The 20,451-nt window shown below is 35.1% G+C and overlaps 1 protein-coding gene across 1 annotated transcript; it reads right to left on the reverse strand.

The window, feature by feature from the left end:
- Positions 1–2,707: 2,707 nt before the first annotated feature.
- LOC117416511 (extracellular calcium-sensing receptor-like) lies at positions 2,708–14,222 on the reverse strand. Its single transcript, XM_059034412.1, has 6 exons — positions 14,152–14,222; positions 5,974–6,262; positions 4,955–5,782; positions 4,543–4,767; positions 4,118–4,241; positions 2,708–3,972 (listed from the first exon to the last, which is right to left on the reverse strand). The coding sequence occupies exons 1-6, from the start codon at positions 14,208–14,210 to the stop codon at positions 3,080–3,082; spliced, it is 2,418 nt and encodes an 805-aa protein (XP_058890395.1). The 5' UTR covers positions 14,211–14,222; the 3' UTR covers positions 2,708–3,079.
- Between the last annotated feature and the right edge of the window lie 6,229 nt (positions 14,223–20,451).

The raw sequence follows: 20,451 nt of genomic DNA on the forward strand, positions 1-20,451 counted from the left end.
CTTTTTTCTCTAGTAGCCAATGTACATTATAATGTCAGTAGCCCTTACAACATGAACTGTAGTTAATGAACAAAGGGTAAAACTTTCTTTTTTTATCTGTAAGTGTGCAGATGTGTGCATTGTTAAGCTTCAAATAGGAAATGCCTTTACATGAAAACATTCACACAAAACAATAAATCAGTTTAAGAAATATGGTGATTATTTAAATTGCACCACTTTTTGTATCTGGTAGGCGAGAGCGAGAAACAAAACCTCATTTTGTATTAGAATCTAGAAATACAATCTACTTGCATGTCTAATAATCACGATATTAATGACCTTAAAATTACACAATGTATAAAGAAAAAAAACACCATATCAAAATGGTATTTAAAATAAAACTTGAAATATATTAACTGTTCAACATTAGTGATTTGTCAGTGCTGGTATTGCTTGTCAAACTGGATGCGTTCTTGCAGAGCTCTGCACATCACTCTAGTCTGGATGTCAGGTGACCCTGTTTGATGCTCCAGGAAATTACATCAGAGGTTAAAACTGCGGTAAATTAAACAGTGTTATGCAAAATAAAGAAAACTAGTGTTGGGTAGTAGCAAACACAAAGCGGTTGTTCTGAGTTTATTAACTGTACCATCTGGTGGATGTGAATGGTTACTGCAACATTTAGAAATGCTCCTTAGTCTATGACTGCTGATGCATGCAAGCAAAGGCAATACATGTATAAGAAATCTCATTAAGTTGGTAAAGTGAATGTACAGGTTAGGCATGACTGATAGTGTTTCAAAACATTTTACAAATATATAAATAAACTTGGAGGTACAGGAATAATTTACTATTTTATATATAGTTTTATAAGTTGCTTGTTTTTTTGTAACTTTTCAAAAAATATTATTGTATGATTACATTTATAAAAACGAGCAATCCCCTTTTTATAAATATTGTGCTGTATTTTTTCATAAGGTAACAGAAGATGCACATAATACACCTTAACTACTGGTAACAACATTACCAAATTCATTGGATTAACAATTTATGGATAGAGTGGTGTAGTAAACAATTAAATCCACTAGATGGGACATTTTGTTAACGTTGGGATTAAATCAGAGAATAATAGGAGAATGTGAGTGTGAAGATCTGTTGGAACATGTTTTCCTGTATGTTGATGCAGCCTGTGCTGGCATTCTTTAATGGTATAATTTTGAAACATTTAAAATCCTCCCTCTCGTTAGCATCTGAACCACTGTTAAGGTGACACATTTTGGTAAGCGTAGTCCTGCTTCTCTTAAAGGAAAGAATGGTATCTGAGACAGGTAAAACGTACCAGAATGCATTGGGTTGTGAGTTGAAAAGCCTGAACTGTCCCAGATTATGCCGCTGAACATGGACCCATATGATCACCTTAACCACTGCTGCCCTTATCTTGTTTGTATTTGTTATTTACTTGACTGATTTGATTGGTTTTTCTCTGCTATCTCAGCAGTGTTAGCAAATTATAATACAAATAATTGCTGGTCCTGGATTGGAGGGTCATTCTACCCTCAGTTTGATAGGTAACATTTTTCATGATTATTTTTCCTAGCCTTTTTTATTTTTTATTAATTAATTCATCATTATATTAATGTCTATAATACTTGCAGCTGTGCTGTCTTTCTCTGCCAACTTGCATTTGATAGTGTGCAGAAGGACAATGTATGGAAAACATGTGCTCTACAGTATAAGAGGATTCCCACAGGCTTGTTGATGTGGGTGAAAGGCATCTCACTATGTTACAGTAAAAATGAATGTGTACTGTATACACCAATGCATTGTGTAAATGTGTATATAAGGTTTTGCAGGGATAAGGTTAAAAAACATCCCTGAAGGATCTTTGTATTTCCTTTCCAATTAGGCAAGCCGACCATACCTGTGGAAATGTACTGGTTTAAATTTTGCACCAGTGCTTTCATGAGATTCTATAGCAAGAGTTTGTAATGAGATCCTTTTTAATTATATTGCAATTGTTTCTGTTTGTCTACTCATTATTTTTTCATATTATCCAGAAATAAACAAAGGGCTAAATTCTCAAAGCTATTTACTCCAAGTAGTTTTTTTCAGAAAGGAGAAACACACACAATAAAGTTATCAAACCAGACATAAACAATTAATACTTTTAACTTAGGAACTAAACAGTTTAGTTTTTAGAACTGCAATATTGTTTTTTTTTTCCCTTTTAGATAAAAATTGCGCTAATGATGATTTTGAGTATAGAGCTTTGAGAATCTAGGATTAAAAGTGACATTCAGTTAATCTGAACAGCGACAGTTCTTATTAATATTTATTTCTGCTAAGTATTATTTATTTCTGCTAAGAAATAAATAATAATACTGCGACTGTAGATAATTAAATACGTAGGAACTGTTGTGTACACACGTTTTAACAATCAGATATTTAAAGCTTATTGCTGTATTTTGATCCAACCCCCTTGAAAGCAATTAAATAGGCCCCCTTATCTTGAAGTCATAAAGGATAATTGTTTTTTGTGTGCCAGACCCCCCACAGGCAAAATAGGCAGCCAGGAAACACTACAGGAATCCTCAGCTGACAAAATGATGCAGAACATCCAGACGAAGAAAATGAAAACTGAATCCAGCAGCTGAGCATTCCCAAGGCAAGTGGATTTTGAATGGCTTCCAGCTAAACACAACCAACTAAATACAGTGTCTCGATTAAAAACAGGTCTTCAGGTCATTTAAAAGAGTGTTTACATTAAACGCAATTCATTGATATATAAACCTTATCATGTTTAAAATTCAAATTGTGCAGATTTTTATTGTTTAATATATTTACAGCATACCATGTGAGTCATATATTGTATTTTTAATAATAATGTTATACCCTTTAGGGTCATTTTAAGGCTGATTTATTATGCATTACAAAGTCTAATGGTTGACAATAAGGTTTACATACAGAATGTTTTATAGGCTACACTATTCACTCTCCTCTTCCATATCCACTCTCCTCTTCCATATCCACTCTTCTCTTCCATATCCATTCTACTCTTCATGCTTTCATCAAATGTTGTTTTTTTTTTTCTACTGGCATGTTACTTCCCCATAATGTATTGTTTAGTGTTTTTCTCTGGTTTCAGTAAAATGATGTAGCATTTTGGTGCAAATATGCAGAAAAGTAGCCCAAAACTCGATGAAAGAATAGCAAATATTTCAACTGCAACAGTGTATTTTCCTGGTGAACTGACATACGCAGGTATAAAGGCTATCCATACAGCACAAAAGATGAGCATACTAAATGTAATGTATTTGGCCTCATTGAAATTGCCCGGCAGTTTCCTTGCTAAAAATGCAAGTACAAAGCACATACAAGCCAAAACCCCAATGTAGCCCAATACACACCAAAATGCCAAGGTAGACCCAACATCACATTCCAAAATAATCTTTGAACTTTGATATTTAGTGTTTTTTGAAGGGAAGGGGGGCATAGCAATCAACCATATAGCACAGATGATAATCTGAACAGAAGTGCAAGCGGAAATCATAATTCTTTGTTGTATGGGTCCAAACCATTTCATGATATTACTGCCTGGCTGTGTGGCTTTAAAGACCATCAGCACCACTACTGTTTTTCCAAGAATACAAGATATGCACAGTGAGAAAGTGATGCTAAACACAGTGTGCCTAAACATGCAAGACCAATTAGCTGGCTCACCTATGAATGCAATAGAAGACAGGAAACACAGTGCCAGTGACAGCAGAATGAAAAAGCTGAGTTCAGAGTTGTTGACACGGACTATTGGAGTGTTTTTGTAATGAAGGAACACAGCAAGGACACCAATTGTAAGACAGGCTCCAAATAAGGCAATCACAGTTAATGTGACCCCCATTTCATCGTACGTAAGGTATTCAATTTCTTTGGGTATGCATTCAGTTCTTTCAGCATTCGACCAGAAATCCACAGGGCATTGTATGCATTCTATTGAATCTGCAGAGGAAAACAACAATAATAAAATGTGGTTAGAAAAGCATTTAGTTACAAAGGAAAGAAGTAGAATATTATCAGGTGGTTGTTTATTTGGCTTTGAGCCAGGCTGGAGAAAAGGTTGTGACCCAATTAATTAAACACATACCTGTCTGATCACTAATCTCACCATCAGCACATGGTAGACAGTCAAAGCAACAAAGAGGCTCTCCTCGACGAACCCCTTTCCTTGTACCAGGGGGGCAGCTTTCAGTGCATACTGAACTCGGTACCTTAAAATAAAAACAGGGAACAGTAAATACCTTTTGAGACATCTAGTCTATAACACAATTAATTATTGGATATTTAACTCACAACAACATCAGGAATCAGTTAATAGAGTACAGAAAGGTTAAATGGTTTGAAAGCAATATTTGGCAATGGAGGAATAAAGGAAGGTGGTACTGTGCTTAGAAAGACTATATTTTTATAATATGGAATTATAATGCATACACTGCTATTGCAACCATTTATTCCCACATTTATTAGTAATTTTCCTTACAAAGGAGTTACTAGAGGCTGTTTGCAGCTTGCCTTGGTTTGGTCTCCACTCCAGTTTAATATCTTTTCGTTTATCACAAGCTCTTTGCCCACACCTTTGGATATATCGTAAAGCCCCACTGTGACAAAGCAAATAGTTCCATCTGTACCTCTCTGCCAGTTTATCAAATCATATGAGGCAATTGGGTCTCCTTTGTTATCAAAGTTGATTTCTTCTCCGAACATTGTGAATGACACCTCTTGAATGTAATGCTGAAGCTTCAAGAAAAAGAAAATGTTGTATATAATACATGGCACAAATATATTCGGTGTCTTCCTAGTTGCACCCCTTGTCTTATGTCAAACAATCTAAAAGAGCAAAACAGAAAAACATGTAAAATATCAAAGAATAGTAGGATATTACACATATATATATATATATTATCCCTATGATCAAGTATTTTACCTGAAAAGGCTCGATGTTTGAAATATCTGCGCATGTGAAATTATCAAATGGTCCTTTGCCAGGCTCACAGTTTATCAAATTGTGCAACGAATGAGCAACAGCATATACTGCTTTATAAACATTGTAAGATACCCTGGGACTAGATACATCTGTGTATGCACTGTACTTCTCTTCTAAAGATTCATGACCAGTACACAAAGGCAGCCCTCTCACAGACTGGTCAGTGGTGTTTGAAGGTTGAAATGTGCATCCAAACATAGTGCTCCAGAGCTCCTTGACTAGAGCATTGTCAGGGTACAATGATGGATGAACTTTAAGTAGGAAGTCTTTTAAACCAGGAATCTCCCCGCTGTGAATGGCAAATCCAATTGTACCACCTAGTGATGGGTAGAATTCTCTGGGTGAAAACAAAGAAGCTGTTATCCAGGCTTCGCTGGCTATCCACTGAATGCCTGTGATATTTTGCTGTACATACTCTGTCAGCAAGGGGTAGAGCTCCCCTTCTCCTGCAAACGATATGACCACCTTTGCAGAGGACTTCTTCATTATGTTTAAAATTTCAAGATTCCTTTCTCTGCTGTATACTTTAGGAATAACTTCAAAGTAGGCAAAACAGACTCCGATTTTTTTAAATTCTTTATGTAGCTCTTGAAACGCGGATCTCCCATATTCATCATCTTCAGAGATTCCTCCAACCCAGGTCCAGCCAAAGTGCTTTACCAGCTGAGCGATGGCTTTCACCTGGTAAAAATCACTTGGAACCAGTCGAAAAAATGTTGGATACTCATTTCTGTTGCTTAGGCAAGAACATGTTGCGAAATAACTTATCTGCAATAAATAAATAAATAAATAAAAGTTCCAGAACACTTTTTGATAGATATTGAGCCTGGAACGTATATTAAAGGGATGGTACTGTAACTGTTGCTTTTACTACACTTTACTGTCCTTTTATTACAGTATTCTAAACTTCTATCAGAGAGTTCAGGTAGACCCACATCAAACTCAAAAGTAACACTTACCATGGGAATTTTAAAAGGTTGCAGTGTTCTTGACACAACAGTGGACTGTGATGATCCAGAGTCCCCAATGATGACCTTCACAGGTGAGGCTCCAGAGCACATTATACCTGAAACTTCTTTGGGTCCGTTAAGAACTGAGAGAGTGGCTCGTAATGCAGCCACATGTGTGGCACAGGAATCATAAATCTTATAGCCCAAAGTAATATTTGAAAGAAGACTTGGATTCTCATTGATTTCTTTAATAGCAAATCTCATCGTCTGTGCCCAACGAAATGATCTAGAGTCAAAGCTGCAAGAAAAAAAAAAGTAAACAATAAATAATACATTTTATATACATTTTTTTTTTCTGAATCCTGTGTAACTGTACTGTATAATACTATATAGTAAATATGTATAAATGTGCTGGTATATTTTACATAGGGTTTCAGTATTATGTATGCATGTCTTAAGATATAAACAGCTTTGGTCATTAGATTTAGAAACAATTAAAACCAGGCCAGAAATCTCTTCTCACTCACCCTTGACATCCTGAAGCTGCAGGTTTGTAGGTGTAGTTGAGTTCAGGAACCAGTACCCGGTAATGCATGGGGAAGAGTCCTCCAATAATGATGTCTCCATCTGCAAGGAATCCAGGCAGCTCAAAGTTTCCCTGAAGTGTGCAAGCAGCTTCTGTTGTTTTACCTGGTGTAGGTTCAACCACTGGGCTCAACAGAGCCAAGATCAAAAGAAGATGCATTGTGGTAGCTTGTACCACACTGACCAGGCACAGCTGATAACTGCTTGTCTGATTTAGTTTACTTTATCTAGTTCTTATATCTTGTCATCTGATGTACACAAGAGAATAGGTTGTCAAACTGAGAATACAAGACTTGTGCTAAATTAAAATCCCAATAGATATCTATCCCACAGCTTTTATTAGGTAAGCACAGCACAAGATTCAGTTCAGAGACTTAAGGGTATATTCATTTCCTAAGAGACGTTTTAGTTCAATTAAATGCTATTTCAGGGAGAGTGTATTTAGCAATATGCAGAATCAGATTTTTTTACTACATTTATAATACATACTACGACAACAGCTTTTATATAAGTACATTTGTAAACTGTTTAAAAACCCATGAAATGAATCTGTAACTGATGATTGCTTACCTCACTGGGGAAATTGAAATGCTTATTTTACTTGTGTTATAAAATCAAAGTTTACCATTGATATGTAAATGCTACCCGGTTGTAAGTGACACATTGAATTGACACAATAAATCTCATTAAGATTATACTAACATGTAAATATATAGTAGGGTGTTTATTTTTTTAAATATATGAATATGTTTTTGTTTTTAATATTCTCTTCAAAATATACACAAACGTGAAGTTGCCTGACTGTCTTTTATGGGTAAATTAATTTGTAAATGTTCATGGAACCAGACTGCATTTCTCAGAAGAGTAATTGTACAGAGATTATTTTGTTCTTCATGATCTCAGGTGTATTCCCTCAAACCATAATCATTAGGACTGCAGTATAAACCTGGGCTGCCATATTACCTTAAGCAGTTTTATGCACATGCACACCAGTGCAAATCATAAAAGGTAAAACAGTTAAAAAATGACAGTACTGCTTTTCATTAATAGGAATGGTTAATTAAGGGTGAACTTTGTATCTCACAGTAATGAGGTATAACTAATAGCCTGGCTCTTTAAAGCTTAAGAAATACAATTGTAAAACCTGAGAGCCGTAGGAACACCCCTCTCCCCTATGTTACATGATACACCAAACTCTTTCCTAAGTTTTAAGTGATATTAGTTTTTCATTTTTAGTTCCATTTTAAAGAGATTATCTTATCTTAATGATGTGCAACAATTTAACCTTGTATAAGCATCCGTTCAAGCATGAGTGTAGGGGTTACATTCAGGTGAAACTCAATCAGAAGAGCTTTTTTTTTCTGAGTACAATAAATAGTTTCTTATTTTCTGGAAGATAATTGCTTTATATATTAAAAACCAGTTGCAATGCCTGTTATCAGCCTATTAAACTTGATGACATTAGTCAACAAGAGACCAATGGTATTAAAAATAGTGCATAATAATACACGTTAAAGGGAATGTTTATAGGTCTAAAAATTTTAGAATAAAAAGTTTACCAGTCATTACATGCAAGTTCCATTACTCTGCTGCATTGCAGTCATTTTTTAATGCTTGTATTGCTCGTCAAACTGGATGCGTTCTTGCAGAGCTCTGCACATGCTAGTCTGGATTTCAGGAAATTACATTAGAGGTTAAAACTGTAATAAACGAAACAGTGTTATGCCAAATAAAGAACACCAGTGTTTGAATGCTAAGGGATTATATAATGATTTTAATGTTCACACAGCCAATACGAGACTAATCAGTGCATCGAAGTAAAGGTGAAATGTGCCCAAAACAAAGGTAAGCAAAACAAAAGTAAACTTTAATTCCTGCCAACGTTAACTTTAAGAATTAAGCTAATACAAAAGCAGGTGAATGTTAGTACAGTATATTAATAAAATCAATTTGGCTGGAAAAAGTCTGCTGTCTAACCCTGGAACACCACACTTCCAAATTCTTCCAAATTAGTTATTTTTCAACCCTTAAAACCATTTCCACTTACAGTATACGGTAAGTAGAATGTGTAGTAAATTATTATTATTATTATTTATTTGGCAAAATGGTTCCATCCGTTAAAGTGATTTAATAAATACATCGAATTACCCTAAATGTATCACACTTTGGTACTTGTTTTAGAGGGTTTCCATAGAGAAAGAACTGAAAAGGTGTGTAATTCCCAGGAAGACTTTCTGAGTTCAACTGCATCCTCTGGTGGATATGAGTGGTTACTGCAACATCTAAAAAAATGTACCTCAGTCAACGACTGCTGATGTCTGCAAGCAAAGACAAAATATCATTAAATTGGTAAAGTGAATGTACAGATTAGGTATTTTTATATATAGACATTTTCAAATTTATAAACTTCATGGAGGTACAGGAATAATGTAGTATATAGGGTATTTGTTTGTTGCTATTTATTTATTTTAACCACAAACCTTTCTTTGCTTCAAATTACCGTAATAGTGGACTACCTTACTTAAATCCCTAAATAAATATTGTATAACCGTATATATTTATGAAGATATTTATAAGAGGGGTGTGTGTTTTCCTTCAAACTGAGTAAGCAACACACCTTTATGCACAAATAATTGAAAGAACACCACCATGATTATTTATTTAGTTGCATGAATGCACACATGCTCAGGAAATCACCCAACTGTACAAAAATGTAATAACATAATATAATCCTTATAGTGGGCAAAGTTGTAAAACAGTTTATATGACTTCCCTGATACCACAAGTGTAAAGCTTCTTGTCATGTTACGCAATTATAAATTGTAATATATGCTTCAAATACTTGTTGTATGGCCCTGTTTTCAATTAACCGGGTAATAATTATTGTACCAGTTAGTAATTGTCTGTATTTATTTGTATTACACAGTGAAACAGGTCATAAAGATTAGGTTAACGATTAAGACCAAGGGAAAACAAACAGTGGAGGTACTTATAGGCTGTGGATGTCATGACAGCTACACTCGTGTATTTCTATTTAAGTCTATTAATGTGATTGTGATGTCATTATTATTAGTTATTTCTAAGCAGACACCCTTATCCAGGGCAACTTACAATTGTTACAAGATATCACATTATTTTTACATACAATTACATTATAATTTTTTTACACATTATTTTTTACATACAATTACCCATTTATACAGTTGGGTTTTTAATGGAGCAATCTAGGTAAAGTACCTTGCTCAAGGGTACAGCAGCAGTGTCCCCCACCTGGGATTGAACCCATGACCCTCCAGTCAAGAGTCCAGGGCTGTACCACCACTACTCTACACTGCTGCCCTATTCACCACATACTGTAGTTGATGATGTAATGATCTACTATTCATTTCTCTCTAAACCTTCAGGCATCATGGTACTGAGTTTATTTATCCATTTATTTTATTTTAGCCGTCTATATTGTACACTGTAATTAAATTGTGTTCTAAAACTATGAATTTGAGGTCATTCATGTTCTGCTTGTTCTTTGTATGTTTGATAGGTGATTCTGTATGCGTTTGTATAATGTCTCTATTTTATTACATTTTTGGCAAAATATACCATAAACAAGGTTGCTAGTTTTGAATGAGGGATTTTTTAAGATTGAGCATTTTTTTTTCTCTATTTGTGATTTTAATTTTATCTTTACAGATGTGTTTGCATACCTTACATGTGCTCTTACAGGTTTTAATGTCCTGTAATATGTCTACAATCCGTTTATGTCTACTATGTACCAAAATGTCAGCTACATTTGTATCCCTTCTAAAAGCTGCAAGTGGCGCTTTCTGAAATATTCTTTCTATTTTCTCTGAATTATGAAGTATATGTAAATGCTTCCAAACTATTTTTGAAATGTTGGGTAATAATTTAGAATATGTAATTATTAATGGTACTCTCTTACTTTCTCTTTTATTATATTCAAGTAGTTCATTTATATTGAGTTTGTCAACTTTTCACAATTCTTTCTCAATAATCTGTTCTTTCTATCCTCTTTTTTTAAGATTTAATTTTTAATTCCTTTATCTGTTTTTTATAGTCATTTTCATCAGAACAGATTCTTTAGGAATGACTGTTTTTTATGGATAGGATGTGAAGAATGCATATGTAGGTAGTGATGCATATCAGTAGGTTTTGAGTAAAGATCTGTTTTAATAAATCCTTGATCAAGTTTAACCAAGGTATCTAAAAATTCAGTTTCTGATTTTGTCCACCTTAGGTCTACCGAAATATTAGGATGGATATTACTTGGTAATTCATGGAAAAGAGATTCCTTGCCATGTGTCCATATTCCGAAAATGTAATCCATGTATCTTATGTATTCTAAAGGTTACTTTATCCAACAACATATCCTCCCATTTACCCATATATGTGACTGCAAAATGCATGCCTAACTTTGAGCCTATTGCTGTGCCATCATTTTGCTTTTACATTTATTTCCAAATGTAAAATAACTATTTCCTAAAACTATCTTGATCATATTTAATATCTCTGTAGGTATTATGTTCTTCTCTTTTCGGTTATCCAGTGCCTCTAAAGTTTCATTCCTGGGAACACGGGTACAGGGATTTGAAACCCATGCAACATATTATTATTATTATTTATTTCTTAGCAGACGCCCTTATCCAGGGCGACTTACAATTGTTACAAGATATCACATTATACATTATTTCACATTATACAGATATCACATTATTTTTACATACAATTACCCATTTATACAGTTGGGTTTTTACTGGAGCAATCTAGGTAAAGTACCTTGCTCAAGGGTACAACAGCAGTGTCCCCCACTGGGGATTGAACCCATGACCCTCCAGTCAAGAGTCCAGAGCCCTAACCACTACTCCACACTGCTGCCATAAAATAGTATTCTCTGGAAGTGTGTGTTTCCTCATAAAACTACTCTGCTAACTTCATGCATTGTTCCCATTCTTTTAACTCTATTATTAACTTATCCTTATTTATGTATCTTTTTGCGGGAACAAACTTCAGTCCCTTCCCTAGTAATGCTTTCTGTGAGGCTGTTAATATTTTATCAGATTATGTAATATATAATTTTCATTCTGATGAATTTAACTGCCATTGCGGGGGTGTTCCTGGTCTTTAGAAATACCCCTATAGTCCGTGCAAACATTATGGAACTCTGTTTTCTTCTGCTGCTTTTCCTTGCTTTGCGCTTCCTATGTGCTCTTGCATTTATTGGTGAACCAACAAACGGGTCTTGCATGACCCGCCACCCAGTGTTTGGAATCAGTTTTGCTTTATGTATCTCTTGCATTCTTGGAAAGACAGTTGTTTTATTACGTTCTGGGCAACCCTCCCACGTCATGAAATGGTTTGGACCCATCCAGCAAAGAGCAAGTGTTGTTGTCTGCACAGCACTGCAAATTGTAATTTGCATCATATGGCTAACGACCAGCCCTCCATACACTGTACGAAACACCAGGCACCAAAGTGGCAAGATAATGCTGGAATGTGCAGTTGGGTCTGTCTTTGGGTTCTGGGGTGTGTTGGGTTACATTGAATTCTTAGCTTGCATGTGCTTTGTTATGGCATTTTTAGCTAGAAAATTACCAGACAATTTCAATGAAGCGAAGTTTATTACTTTTAACATGCTTATTTTGGCAGTCTGGAGCACCTGTATCCTGGCTTATGTAAGCACTCCAGGAAAGTACACAGTAGCCGTTGAAGTCTTTGCTATTCTAGCATCTGCGTTTGGGCTGCTTTTGTGTATATTTGCACCCAAATATTATATCATCTTGTTAAAACCTGAGAAAAATACCAAGAAACATTTGCTGGATAGATGCAAACAAAATACTAAGAAGTAGGAGGTGAAAACAAGAGGTCTTGGTATAGTGTTTTGTTGTTTTTATTTTATCTGTATCAATTAAAATTCATACACTTTCCTTAAAGAACAAGTATATAGAAATACAGTGTATTACTGTATTGTTGTTTGTAATAAAGACATTTATTGATTTCAACACAGACTGTCTATGTTTCTTTCCTCACACAATATAACTGTCTACTATTCTTTATAGAATGGATCTTTAAAGTAAATGGCTGATATATGTTTCATGCTGCCCCCATGCTTTTCACACATGATTGTGTGGTGCTTCACTTATTCAGATGCTGCAGGAGAAGTCCTGTAAGGCATCTCTAAATGACACACGCAGCATCTTTCCAATGAAATGCAGTGACTGTGCTAGAATGGTTGTTTATTCAACATGGTAACACGATCTAACGATGCATGCGATTTCAGACTCTATCTTACTGGTTAAAAAAATTTGAAACATTCAGTCACTTCATTCAGGGGGTGTCCTGGAACAAACACTGCAGTACTCAATGGAGGTTCTTTTTTTGTGAATTTAATTACATTTGCTTTTTAATTGAACAACATGTACAATATTGTTAAACATGGATACAGTACAGAGTAGTGAACAAAATAAAATGCAAGCCAAAATTGACAGATATATCTGTTTTTATCTTAGTATTTTAGTATTATATTTTAGTTGGTATTTAGACACTGTTTTCCACTGTGTGGCAATGGTAAGGCAAGAGTAAAGTCTATTGTACAAACATATAATCACTTATGTGTAGTTGTATCGGCCTAGTAATGTATTTTCCCAAATTATTTTTGCCAGCTAAAAGGTAAACTGAGCCTACCCCTTTCTTACTACAGTGAAATGCAGATTTAGGTGAAGTGAAAAATCTAGCTGCTGCTTTATTTCCTGAGATAGAAGTCAGAATGTTCATAAATTCCCTGGGAATGCAACACCAGATTTTAATCCTATTACAGATCAGTGTTTGTATCCTACAGATAGGCATTGCAATAACACAGTACAGTAAGTGGAGGTTTTTTTTTTTTTTGTTTTTTTTTACATGGTATCAGATGGTGTACAGAGCAAAATGAGATAATGCAGCTGCTTTAATTGGTTACATGTTTCACCCACATTTCTCCCTCTCACTTGCTTCCTACCCCCTACATGAAGGTCAACCCCAGTACTGATACATGAACTCTATACAAATACAAGCACATAGTTATTAAATTCATTTAAACCTGATACATTGAAAGCTGCAGAGGCCACATTTCAAACATAGAGTAACTGATATAAATGATCAGTTAGTTGTGTATGTTTTTATAGGTAAAATATGTTATATGATCCAAAATGAAAACATACTAAAATGTTTAAAATCTCTTTTTCCGATGCTGTTTTCCCCATGAGGTGCTTCTTGGTGTTTTTATTTCTGGTTTAATTAAAATAATATAACATTTGGGGAAAACAGACCAGAAGCCCAAAGCTGGAAGACAAAATGGCAAAGATTTCAACTGCGACAGTATACTTCCCAGGGGTACTCACATAGGCAGGGATGAACGCGATCCACACGACGAAGAAAATCAGCATGCTAAAAGTGATGAATTTGGCTTCATTAAAGTTGTCAGGTAGTTTCCGTGCTAAGAACGGCAGCAAAAAGCACAAACGACTGCAAACCTATATACCCGAGAAAAAGAGAAAAGGCCATCACAGATCCCACATCACATTCCAGAATGATCTTCGAACTGAATCTTACCCCGAACATCGTGTGGAATCAGGTTGAGCAGTGAAAAACAGGTCTGGCTCCAGCACCATGTCATGAACTGAGAACAGCCCCCCCCCCCCCCCCCCCCCACAAGAATAACATCCCCGTCTTTAACAGCTGCAGGCAAACCAAAGGCTCCTGCAAGTTTGCACACTGCATCCCTCTTTAGAGTGACTGGAGAAAATAAACAGGATAACAAACACACAGCAGAATAGAGACTCATTTTAGAGGAGAATTGAATACAACTGGGATCTAACAGCAAGGTCCTTTATAAATTAGCCACACTTCGATCAGTGATGGGCTTTTTTTTTCAGCATGTAATCTCAAGAGACTTGGAAGTAATTGCTCCACTGAGAATTCTATGGGAAGCAAATGCACTCACTGTTTTTTTTTCTGTGCATTATAGCATGCACTGTTTCAGATCTCATACTAGGCCTACGTGTATGCTGCACGAAACCTATACAGGAGCCATTTCATTTGCACTGTCTTAATAGTTACCTGATCTAAAGGTAAACACTTTGAATACTGGAACATAATGAACAATTGAATGTGTTGGTAGGTGTGGGATTTTAACTTTTCTTTTTTTAATTTTAACCTTTAATGGTTGTTTCAGAAAACAATATCTCAAATTACACATTGCATTAAAAAGCTTTGAATATAAGCGACTAATTCCTATTGAATGAAACTGCTTCAAATACAGAAATAAAGATGTGTCACAGTGCACTGAGCTCTGGTAGTTTTTATTAATGAATGAATGAATGAATTAATTTAGTTTTTAGATTAATTGAATGCATTAGCACACAGCGAAGGACCTTTATCTAACTGCAGCATGCTTGAATTAAAGGCTTTGTTTGTTAGCTTTAATATTATCAGAAAGATCACTGCATGATTATTATTAACATTATACAGTGCAGTAAGTAACCTATATTCTTCTACACCGATGTCTTAAGGTGGATCTGCTGTGTTCTCAAGCTTTCTTGCGCTGGGATTCGAATGCAATTAAAACAGCACTTTAATGACTAATTAAGGACTGTTTTGTATTATATCTGCTGTGCTAATGTTTAGGAACAGTTCATTATGAGACTGCTTAAGGCAGTTGGCAAGCGAGAGCTTCACACTGCAACATTTGTTTGCTTTTTCGTGCTTGAGGCTACAGTTCTTGCCTGCTAATGTGACTGCATGTACCAACTGGGAGATGAGTGTAGGGCTGTGCTATCATCCAGTAAACCGAATTCCAAAAGAAATAGAAATAAAGCCACTACTGAAACTGGAGAGACTGATACTGTAGACCACATCTGTTGCTGATAGATAAGAGACATCTGTAGCATGTCTCATGTATTGAAGGAGTAGATACCAGGACCACTGTGGCACTGTTTATACAACACTCTTGTATATGAAAGAAATCAGGAAAATGACCAAACTAACATTATAATATAGAAAATGATTATACACTTTAATGTCTTGTAAATCAAGCTTTGTCTTTGTAGATGTATGTATTTAACATATCATTCAGAAACATTGAAATATTTCCTTATACCTACGTTAACTGATACCTTGTATAGAAGGAAACTGCATTGCAAAATAGTTTTAAAATAGATGTATAATATATTAGATTTTAAAAAAATATTTCCACTAAATGCATTATGTTTATTTAAATTATACAGTGGCTACTGACTGCAATCTTGTGTTTTAGGATTCTTATGGCAGAAATGAGAGATTACCAATAACATTTCTTATTTACTGGCAGGCCATTTTTATAGGCATTTATGTTTTTTGACATACACAGTGAATACTTACAGTAGATTTTTCAATAAACTGTGGTGAAACAAATGTAATTGAATGGCATTTTATATGATTTACTGGTTTAGATTATATTTACTCATTTAGGAAACAATCATGTTTGGGATATTTGCACTGGAAACTTTTGTCATACAAGCGCTCATACCTTAAAGAACCTCCGTCAACCAAAAACAATTCCATTTCTGATTTAGATTCTTGGATATAAACATTTGTGAATTGCAGCAGTCCACTGTATACGGGAATTATTTAGTATAATTATGTTTAAACACATATTTAAATATTTGAAACATGAAAACAACATATATTTATCTGATTAGAAATGATTACTTACTTATTTAGCTGATTAGAAATTAATACTTATTAATGCTAGTCTTTCCATTGATGTAGCACTGAAAACCTGTGTAACAGGGGTTGGAGTTGCTGAGAAAGTGTTTTGACAGACTCTGACGTTGCAGTCGTTTTCTATGATTTACAGTTATTTATAAAGGACACATTTCCATAATTGTTGAAATGTCACATGCATCCTTGTACAATGCACACCCAGTCTATAACACACAGCACAGAGTTGCCTTGGTGCTTGTTTTGTGCATAATAACACACTGAAATTATCATATAATTAGTAACAAGGTGTGCACTATATTCTATAGATTACAGTACTCTTAAGCAGAACTGGGATCTCAAAAGGGATGGCGTAAAATTTCTCATTCAATTACCTGGACTGCTTCTGACAAAACTGAAGCATTTGCATTGTTTACCTCTTAAGATCAGTTATTATTTCTTCTCTTTAAATATCAATTGGGATTTCAGCAGCATTGGAGACTGTGGCTCTGAATTTTAGTTAAATTAGCAGCAGCTTGTTCTAGGCTTAAACTATCAAAGAGGTTTTTTTTTTGTTTTTTTACTCCAAATCATAATCATGAACTGCATTCTGCAGCCAGTACCTTACATAGGCAAGATCATCTGTGTAGCTGTACTTTGTCAACTCCTGGCACAAACACTTTGAAACCATGATTGGCCAAAGGTCAAGGGTTTCCCAATATCTTTGTGTCTATCTTTTTTAGCCTGTGTGACAATGTCTCCATGGCTGCCTTAGCTTATAGATACAGTATTTAATATGAAGATATAAGGAAGGTTTGAAGGCATCATTTTAATATACTGCACTTTGCTGTGCGTGGCTGCAGATGCACTCCATTTCATAAGCCCAGTTCTATGAAATATAACCAATATTCCTATCCCATTGAAGCAAAACCGGGCTACAGCAGTGTAACCAAGGTCCAGTCCCCTAATGTCTAAAGAATATCTAAAATACAGATTCCACACCATATGCATAGAGAATGCCGATACCTTGGGCAGAGTGATCAATGTATTTGACCCGTACGCCTAAAGGGCTCAGTACTCCCCAGTTCTTAATACTATCTATCCAGTACAGTAGTACAACCGAAAGCACGTGTTTATACATCTGCTGACCTACCCGGAGGTGACTGGATACTTGTATGCTGAGACACGGAGCAGCACTGAGACAAATGGAGTGAAGAATGCACCCTATCTGATATATACTGTACTGTAATATACTGCATGTGTTTCTAGTACAGGATCATCTACTGGAAGCTCAGACAATGGCAACATTTCTAATAGAATGAAAACAGTTGCAAAATGACAAAACTAGAACGAAACAACTCATTTTCAGGAAAATACTGTTCTGAGTAGTTTTTTTTGCTGGTTATATATTATTAAAATGATTTAATCAGAACATCTCCTTTGCCTTCCACATATCAGGCCCCGATATTAGTCAAATTACAGAGTGCAGTGGGGCCTCTTCAATGTATATAAACTGTGGCTGAATCTAAATAGGGCCCTATCAAACACAAATACAAAAAAATCCACTTACATTTTTCATAAACAGGCACGTATGTTAAAGTCTGGCCCCATTAGCTATTAAATAAATTCTGGCATATCAATTAATGTGTTCTGCTTTCATAAAATATTGTTAGTAGATAGATAGATAGATAGATAGATAGATAGATAGATAGATAGATAGATAGATAGATAGATAGATAGATAGCTATTTTGCTTATTTCTTTTGTCAGACAGACATTAAAGAGTTAAAAGAAAACATTGTATTCATTAGTTTTCCTTATAACGAGGTGCTTAATTAAAAAGCTCAAGGAAGTTACTGAGGGAATCGAGAGAGACACTGTTGTTTACCAGCTCTCTCTGAGCCTGGCTGGAGTGCCTGTTTGCTCATTACCAACATCCACAGCATTTGTTTTTAATCTCAAACTGCCTGCAGCCGTTTGAATCTTCTTCATCACATTAGCGATGGCGTAAAGAGTTGTACAGGTAAACCCAATCAAGCAATGGAAAAGATGCACAGGAGGGGGCTGCTTTAACTTGTTGCAGAGAAGAAAGTCCAATTTATTCATAGCCTGCAGGGGGGCTCAGCTGCCTCCTGGTAAAATTGCTGCTCTGAAACAAGCAGCAGTATGCAGCCCTGCTAATGACACCTGAGACTGTGTTTTGGGAGGGTTGCGTAGGGATTCAAACTTCAGATTTCTTCAATGTAAGCTCAGCTGTTTTATTACAAGTCAATTTATTGTAATGTGTAATGCTCGGCCACAGAATTAATTAAAACAAAGTGTTAATAAGCGTGCAATTTAGCCTGCAGGCTTCTGTGCTGTGGAGCTTAATATGATGAGACTTCCTTGCAGTTTTCATCATATTGAAAAGGAGCTGTCATTTCTTCCACAGAGTCACATTTAAAAAAAAAAAAAAAAAAACTGGTTCAGCTGCTAAGAATGCACAAGTAGACTACATTATATATTTTCCTCAACAAAAAGAGCATAATATACACAGTATATTTTAAAATATGTTATATATATATATATATATATATATATATATATATATATATATATATATATATATATATATATATATATACATACACACATAAGCGAGCTGTATTAAAGACCCTAAGGGCTAGATTGTCAAAGAATTGTATTTTATTTATTTATTTTTTTATTTATATATTTATTAATTATTATTATTATTATTATTATTATTATTATTATTATTATTATTATTTTTTTTTTACTCCAGAACATTATTAAAGTTACTAAAGGATTTTGTAGCCATTACCGTACACAACCATGATCATCCTAGTACCTGTACTGTGTCCAGTCTTATCACAAGAACTTTCAAAATAGGTGATTGGCCAAAGATCAAGCTTTTCTCAATATACTTGTATATATACTTTCTAACCTGTGTAGCAATGCCTCCATGGGTGTCTTAGCTTATAGATACAGTACTTAGTATGAAGATGTAAGGAAGGTCTGAAGGCATTATTTTAATATACTGCACTTTGCGTTGCATGGCTGCAGATAATAGAAATCCGGATATTAGTTTCAAGTTGTTTTGTTAATTTTAGAATCTGTGTTTCTCCTTTTTAATTATTTTTTTCAATAAAGTTGAGTTTTTTGCCTAAGTTAACTGCTTGTCAGGACTGCAGCCTGCAGCACAAGTTGCAGTCAGCCCCCAGAGCACACAATGCAGTCATGTGACAATACTCACTTACAGGGACAGAGTGGAGGAGAGAGGTGTCTGTGACTCTGGCAGAGCCATCAGAGCAGAAGATAATGTATCATCCCCAAGGACTAACATGAACAAGGCAAGCAGCAAAATATAGATACGATTATCAAATGGCAAAGCATTTTGTCAGTGTTTTTAAGTCATAAAAGGCTTGAGAAAGACCTTTATCCAAACATGTGTCTTAATTTACTTTGATTATTTTAGTTGCTACTAATTGCTTGTGACCCACATGTGGTTCAGGAGCTTTTTATTAAGAATGATGTACAGCTATGGCCAAAGATTCTGCACCAACTGGAATTTTAGGATTGAGACATAAATAAAATAAAAAATATCTGAATATAATTTAGCTCTTTTATTTAACATCCTGTAATCAAATAAACTACAAAATGATATTAGTACAGTATGTCATGTTACATCTGGAAATGTCACATTTTCCAGGTTTGTGTCAGTTTTTCGTTAACTATATAGAAAACTACACAGTGGTATGTAATTCAACATGTTAACGTAACATTATTCAGAAGGTTTCATTCGACTTTACAAAGGAACATTAGTTAATTCTATAGGGTGATGCAACACTTCTGGCCATAACTGTACAGTATACTTACTTATTTACTCAAATGTGTGATATAAAAAAAATAATGAAATTATTAGTTTATTTAGCAGATGCCTTTATCCAAGGCGACTTACAGAGACTAGGGTGTGTGAACTATGCACCAGCTGCAGAGTCACTTACAATTACATCTCACCCGAAAGACGGAGCACAAGGAGGTTAAGTGACTTGCTCAGGGTCACACAATGAGTCAGTGGCTGAGGTGGGATTTGAACCGGGGACCTTCTGGTTACAAGCCTGTTTCTTTAACCACTGGACCACACAGCCTCCTATACCACATATTGCAAGCAAAT

This window comes from Acipenser ruthenus, chromosome 12, assembly GCF_902713425.1.
Source record: "Acipenser ruthenus chromosome 12, fAciRut3.2 maternal haplotype, whole genome shotgun sequence".
Taxonomy (NCBI): Eukaryota; Metazoa; Chordata; class Actinopteri; order Acipenseriformes; family Acipenseridae; genus Acipenser; species Acipenser ruthenus.

Coding starts and splice junctions, on each gene's coding strand:
- LOC117416511 (XM_059034412.1), bottom strand. CDS start 14,210: ATGGTGCTGGAGCCAGACCTGTTTTTCACTGCTCAACCTGATTCCACA. Junction 5,783..5,973: donor AACCTTTTAAAATTCCCATG/GTAAGTGTTACT, acceptor TATTTATTGCAG/ATAAGTTATTTCGCAACATG. Junction 4,242..4,542: donor GGAGTGGAGACCAAACCAAG/GCAAGCTGCAAA, acceptor TTTTATTTTAAG/GTACCGAGTTCAGTATGCAC.